Here is a 6,992-nt window from a genome sequence, read left to right as displayed (position 1 = left end):
TCTTAGGTTTTCGCGGGTGTTTGTATGTAGGTCTTTGGTTATTCGGGTTTTCTCCCGCGTAAAATTGGAAGTGTCTTGGCGACGTTTCAACGAAGTCTCATTCGTCATCTTCAGGCTTCAGGCTCCCAGAAGCACGAAGCATTGCTCCCATATATAGGAGCATTGCTCCTATATATATAGGTCTTTGGTTAGCTCCCATATATAGGAGCATTGCTCCTATATATATAGGTCTTTGGTTATTCGGGTTTTCTCCCGCGTAAAATTGGAAGTGTCTTGGCGACGTTTCAACAAAGTCTCATTCGTCATCTTCAGGCTTCAGCTTCATGCTTCTGCTCCCAGAAGCACGAAGCTGAAGCCTGAAGATGATGAATGAGACTTTGTCAAAACGTTGCCAAGACATTTCCAATTTTACACGGGAGAAAACCCGAACAAGCAAAGATCTACATACAAACACCCGTGAAAACCTCAGAAAACAAATATATATATATATATATATATATCTCATATCTCACTATCTTTATTTTATTACACCAGACCCACACTCACGAGGTCCACACAGGATGTCACCACCACACATCCACCCAGAAAGCAGACCCAAACCCACACTGATCAGGAAGCACGACCAAGGACCAGAAGCCAGACCGCAGCTGCAACATTAGCCATTTCAAACCCCTCCAATCCATACATACAGCAGACAGACACCCACTATGAAGATGTAGCACGACCACAAACACGAAGCCAAACAACAGCAATGCAGCTCACCAGCTCAAATCCCCCTGCAAATCAGACTAATCTGAGCACAACCAAGCCCCCACCAACACAGGACACACCCCCAGCCAATCAGAGCACAAAAAAAACCCCATCCAATCAGAGCACAGCCAAGCTCCCACCCAATCAGTTCAAACCCCCACTAGCAGTTAAAAAGGAAGAAACAGCTGCAATCCCACATTGCTCCCAGAAGCACGAAGCTGAAGCCTGAAGATGACGAATGAGACTTCGTCGAAACGTCGCCAAGACACTTCCAATTTTACGCAGGAGAAAACCCAAATAACCAAAGATCTACATACAAACACCTGCGAAAACCTCAGAAAACACACACACACACACACACACACACACACACACACACACACACATATATATATATAGAGAGAGAGATAATATACACACACATATTTGCTGAAACTTTATTTATTAGTCCTTCCTTAGGCATGAAAGCCAGCTGGGTGACAATTGACTCACATTTATGACCATTGCAGTGTCCCAAGGTCACGCGATCCCCTTCTGCAACCTTCTGACCAGCAACATCAATGGGGAAGCCAGATTCACTTAACAACCATGTTACTAACTTAACGACTGCGGTAAATTCGCTTAAGAAATGTGGCGAGAAAAGACGTAAAAACGGGGCAAAAGTCACAACTAATTTCTCACTGAGCAACAGCTCAGTTGTGGTTGTAAATTGAGGACTACCTGCGTCAGAAGTCCAGGTCCTTGCATTGTGTCGATAGGCTCCGCCCACCAGGAATAAAACCCGCTACCTGGAAAAACTCCGTAATTTAATATAATAATGATATTATATTATTATAAAGTAATAATATTTTCAGAAGAGACAATCTAGGATCTTGCAACGCGACCGGCATGTCAGGTCCATCATTCCTCCAAACCAGGTTCCTCGCTTAAACTACAGTTAAAGACTTCTTGGAAAACTTCCAGGAAGGGCTGCGTGGCCTCTTCCACCGAGACGTGTCTGTGGAGCTCCTGGCTTAGGGAGGTCACCCCCAGCCCCTCCAGGCCACACGGGACGATGTGGTCGAACCACGTCAAGTCGGTGCAACAATTCAGGGCCAATCCGTGCGTGGTGATGTGTCTCGCACAATGCACACCTGGAGAGAGAGAGAGAGAGAGACAGCATGGCAACCAGTAGACGAATTGGTACAATATTAATGCAACGTCAATGCAATATTGTACAATACAATAGTAATCAATGAATGGTGATACAATATTGTATAAGGAGCTGCTGATCCAATTCTACAGAGGAATTATTGAGTCTGTCATTTGCACCTCTATAACTGTCTGGTTCGGTTCTGCAACCCAACAAGAAAAACACAGACTTCAGAGGATAATTAGAACTGCAGAAAAAATAATTGCTACCAACCTGCCTTCCATTGAGGACCTGTATACTGCACGAATCAAGAAGAGGGCCGTGAAAATATTTGCAGATCCCTCGCATCCTGGACATAAACTGTTTCAACTCCTACCCTCAAAACGACGCTATAGAGCACTGCACACCAGAACAACTAGACACAAGAACAGTTTTTTCCCGAAGGCCATCACTCTGCTAAACAAATAATTCCCTCAACACTGTCAGACTATTTACTGAATCTGCACTACTATTAATCTTCTCATCGTTCCCATCACCAATCTCTTTCCACTTATGACTGTATGACTATAACTTGTTGCTGGCAATCCTTATGATTTATATTGATATATTGATCATCAATTGTGTTGTAAATGTTGTACCTTGATGAACGTATCTTTTCTTTTATGTACACTGAGAGCCTATGCACCAAGACAAATTCCTTGTGTGTCCAATCACACTTGGCCAATAAAATTCTATTCTATTCTATTCTAAATATTACTGTAATATAACTTTTATTATTATTATTATTATTATTATTATTATTATTATTATTATTATTATTATTATTATTATTATTATTATTATTATTAGTATTGTAATATAATAATAATAATAATTAATAATAATAATAGTTGACTGGGTTTCATGTTTAAGTAATAAAGATAATAATAATAATAATAATAATAATAATAATAATAATAATAATAATAATAATAATAATAAAAAAAAAAAAAAACCATTGTAATGTCCCCCTCCTATGACTGATTCTGGAGCCCCAGGCTGGGCAAGATCCATGGGTACAGTAGTCCACTCTCTATTTGCAGCCTGCAATCTGGGATGGCAGGGCAGCATGGGCCTGGCAGTCCCTCTCCTATCACGACACTGGGGAGCCCCAAAAGTGAGCCCAGGGTGGCTGAGGACCACGGGCAGGATAGTCTCCTTCCCATTAGCAGCCCTGCCCGGATGGGCACCATGGGCTTGGCGGTCCCCCACTTATCACTGATTCTGTAGCCTCTGGATGGGCAACATGTATGGGTACGATAGACCCCCTCCCCGTGGGCAGATGTGGCCAGCCGAGCACCATGGTCTGGGCAATCCCCCTCTTTTGACTGATTCTGGAGCCCAAGGGTGGGCAAGATCCATGGGTACGGTAGTCCACTCTCACTTTGCAGCCTGCAGCCCTGGCTGACCGGGCACCATGGGCCTGGCAGTCCCTCAGTCTCCCAGTACTGGGGAACCCCAGGGTGGGCGAAATCCAAGGGTTCAGTAGTCCACCCTCCCTTTGCAACCTGCAGCCTGAACTAGCTGGGCACCATGGACCTAGCAGTCCCTCTCCTCTCACAACACAGGGGAGCCCCAGGGTGGGCAACATGCACGGGTACGACAGCCCCCTCCCCATGGGCAACCCTGGCCAGCCGGGCCCCATGGGCCTAGCAGTCCCTCTCCTCTCCCACTACTGGGGAGCCCCAGGGTGGGTGAGATCCATGGGTTCAGTAGTCCACTCTCACTTTGCAGCCTGCAACCTGAGCTGGCCGGGCACATTGGCCTGGCAGTCCCTCTCCTGGGAGCCCCAGGTGGGCAACATGCATGGGTGAGACAGCCCCCTCCCCATGGGCAGCCCTGGCCAGCTGAGCACCATGGGCCTGGCAGTCCCTCTCCTCTCACAGAGCACTGGGGAGCCCCAGGGTGGGCGAGATCCATGGGTTCAGTAGTCCCCCCTCCCTTTGCAGCCTGCAACCTGAGCTGGCTGGGCACCATGGTCTGGTCAATCCCCCACCTAGGACTTATTCTGGAGCCCCAGGGTGGGCGAGATCCATGGGTACGGTAGTCCACTCTCCACATGGGCAGAGGTGGCCAGCCCGGCACCATGGTCTGGCTAATCCCCCTCCTAGGACTGATTCCGGAACCCCAGGTGGGGTGAGCGAGATCCATGGGTTCGGTAGTCCACTCTCCTTTTGCAACCTGCAGCCTGAGCTGGCCGGGCACCATGGTCTGGCCAATCCCCCTCCTAGGACTGATTCCGGAGCCCCAGCTGGGGTGGGCGAGATCCATGGGTTCGGTAGTCCCCTCTCCCTTTGCAACCTGCAGCCTGAGCTGGCCGGGCACCATGGGCCTGGTAGTCCCTCTCCTCTCACAGCACTGGGAGCCCCAGGTGGGCAACATGCATGGGTGAGACAGCCCCCTCCCCATGGGCAGCCCTGGCCAGCTGAGCACCATGGGCCTGGCAGTCCCTCTCCTCTCACAGAGCACTGGGGAGCCCCAGGGTGGGTGAGATCCATGGGTTCAGTAGTCCACTCTCACTTTGCAGCCTGCAGCCTGAGCTGGCCGGGCACCATGGGCCTGGCAGTCCCTCTCCTCTCACAGCACTGGGGAGCTCCAGGTGGGCAACATGCATGGGTGAGACAGCCCCCTCCCCATGGGCAGCCCTGGCCAGCTGAGCACCATGGGCCTGGCAGTCCCTCTCCTCTCACAGAGCACTGGGGAGCCCCAGGGTGGGCGAGATCCATGGGTACGGTAGTCCACTCTCCACATGGGCAGAGGTGGCCAGCCGGGCACCATGGTCTGGCCAATCCCCCTCCTAGGACTGATTCCGGAGCCCCAGGTGGGGTGGGCGAGATCCACGGGTTCGGTAGTCCACTCTCCCTTTGTAACCTGCAGCCTGAGCTGGCCGGGCACCATGGGCCTGGCAGTCCCTCTCCTCTCACAGCACTGGGGAGCCCCAGGTGGGCAACATGCATGGGTGAGACAGCCCCCTCCCCATGGGCAGCCCTGGCCAGCTGAGCCCCATGGGCCTGGCAGTCCCTCTCCTCTCACAGAGCACTGGGGAGCCCCAGGGTGGGCGAGATCCATGGGTTCAGTAGTCCCCCCTCCCTTTGCAGCCGGCAACCTGAGCCGGCCGGGCACCATGGTCTGGCCAATCCCCCTCCTAGGACTGATTCCGGAGCCCCAGGTGGGGTGGGCGGGATCCACGGGTTGGGTAGTCCCCCCTCCCTGGGCAGCCTGCAGGCGGAGCTGGCCGCGCACCCTGGGCCCGGGAGTCCCCGCGGTCTCACCGATGGCGCAGAGCTTCTTGTCCCCGAGCCAGACGCCGGTGCGGGGCGGCGGGAGGGCGCGGGCGCGGGGCAGGCCGAGGCGGCGGCAGGCGTCCCGGGCCAGGCGCTCCAGGGCGGCCACGTAGGCGCGGAGGGCGAGGCGGCGGCGGCGCAGGTCCAGCACCGGGAAGGCCACCAGCTGGCCCGGCCCGTGGAAGGTCAGCCGGCCGCCCCGCTCCACGCGCGCCACCTCCGCGCCCAGCGCCCGCAGCCGCCCGGCCAGCCCCGGCTCCCCCTCGGCAGACGCCCCGCGAAGCCCCGCCGTGTAGACCGGAGCCCGCGGCTCCCACAGCACCAGCCGCTCCGGGCAGCCGCCCCCCGCCCGCAGCAGAGCCGCCCCCGCCGCCTGCGCCCCCAGCGCCGCCCCCAGCGAGGCCCGGCCCAGCCCCACCAGCAGCACCGCCCGAGGAGGCATCGGAGGCATCGGCGGCCCTTTTGCAAGAGGGCGCCCGCGGGCCCCTCGCCGCCCCGCCCCTTCCTTCTTTCCACTTTCCCTTTCGCTCTCCCTCCTTCCTTCCTTCTCCTCTCTCTCTGCCTTTTATCTCCTCCATCTCTCTCTCTGCTTCCCTTCTTTCCACTTTCATTTCACTTTCCTTTCCTTTCTTCCTTCCTTCTCCTCTTCCTTCCCATTCTTTCTCCTTCCTTTTATCTGGGAAGGAAAGAAGGGAAGCAGGGAGGGAGAGAAGAAGGAAGGAGATTCCTTTTATTCCCTTCCTTCCTTCCTTCCTTCCTTCCTTCTCCTCTCTCTCTCCCTTTTATCTCCTCCATCTCTCTCTCTGCTTCCCTTCTTTCCACTTTCACGTGTCCTCCTCCCTCCCTCCCCTCCCCCCTCTCTCTTCCTTCCTTCCATTCTTTCTCCTTCCTTTTATCTTCTTCCTTCCATCTCTTTCCTTCTTTCTTTCTTTTTATTTGCATTTATATCCCGCCCTTCTCCGAAGACTCAGGGCGGCTTACACTATGTTAGCAGCAGTCTTCATTCTATTTGTATATTTATATACAAAGTCAGCTTTTATTGCCCCCAACAATCTGGGTCCTCATTTTACCTGCCTTATAAAGGATGGAAGGCTGAGTCAACCTTGGGCCTGGTGGGACTTGAACCTGCAGTAATTGCAAGAATCTGCTGTTAATAACAGACTGTCTTAGCAGTCTGCGCCACCAGAGGCCCCCCTCTGCTTCCCTTCTTTCCACTTTCATTTCACTTTCCTTTCCTTCCTTTCTTCTCCTCTTCCTTCCCCCTCCCTCCCTGCTCCTCTCTCTCTTCCTTCCCATCCTTTCTCCTTCCTTTTATCTGGGAAGGAAAGAAGGGAAGCAGGGAGGGAGAGAAGAAGGAAGGAGACTCCTTTTATTTCCTTCCTTCCTTCCTTCCTTCCATCCATCTTCACTTTCCTTCCTTCCTTCCCATTCTTTCTCTTTTCCTTTTATCTCCTTCCTTCCTTCATCTCTCTCTGCTTCCCTTCTTTCCACTTTCACTTGTCCTCCTTCTCTTCCTTCCCCCTTCTTCCTCCCTCCCTCCCCTCCCCCCTCTCTCTTCCTTCCCATTCTTTCTCCTTCCTTTTATCTTCTTCCTTCCATCTCTTTCCTTCTTTTCTCCCTCTGCTTCCCTTCTTTCCACTTTCATTTCACTTTCCTTTTCTTCCTTTCTTCTCCTCTTCCTTCCCCCTCTCTCCCTCCCTGCTCCTCTCTCTCTTCCTTCCCATCCTTTCTCCTTCCTTTTATCTGGGAAGGAAAGAAGGGAAGCAGGGAGGGAGAGAAGAAGGAAG

General features: G+C 52.7%; 1 protein-coding gene across 1 annotated transcript; it reads right to left on the bottom strand.

The window, feature by feature from the left end:
- Positions 1 to 1,539: 1,539 nt before the first annotated feature.
- LIPT2 (lipoyl(octanoyl) transferase 2) lies at positions 1,540 to 5,671 on the bottom strand. Its single transcript, XM_058186068.1, has 2 exons — positions 5,194 to 5,671; positions 1,540 to 1,883 (listed from the first exon to the last, which is right to left on the bottom strand). Exons 1-2 carry the CDS (start codon positions 5,654 to 5,656, stop codon positions 1,651 to 1,653), a joined length of 696 nt encoding a protein of 231 aa, XP_058042051.1. The 5' UTR covers positions 5,657 to 5,671; the 3' UTR covers positions 1,540 to 1,650.
- Between the last annotated feature and the right edge of the window lie 1,321 nt (positions 5,672 to 6,992).

This window comes from Ahaetulla prasina, chromosome 5, assembly GCF_028640845.1.
Source record: "Ahaetulla prasina isolate Xishuangbanna chromosome 5, ASM2864084v1, whole genome shotgun sequence".
Classification (NCBI taxonomy): Eukaryota; Metazoa; Chordata; class Lepidosauria; order Squamata; family Colubridae; genus Ahaetulla; species Ahaetulla prasina.
This window is presented reverse-complemented; position numbering and strand designations above follow the sequence as displayed.

What these genes read in the sequence shown, in the direction of transcription:
- LIPT2 (XM_058186068.1), bottom strand. Translation starts at nt 5,656, where the DNA reads ATGCCTCCGATGCCTCCTCGGGCGGTGCTGCTGGTGGGGCTGGGCCGG. An exon ending in CAAGAAGCTCTGCGCCATCG is followed by an intron (nt 1,884 to 5,193) that starts GTGAGACCGCGG and finishes CTCTCTCTCCAG; the next exon opens with GTGTGCATTGTGCGAGACAC.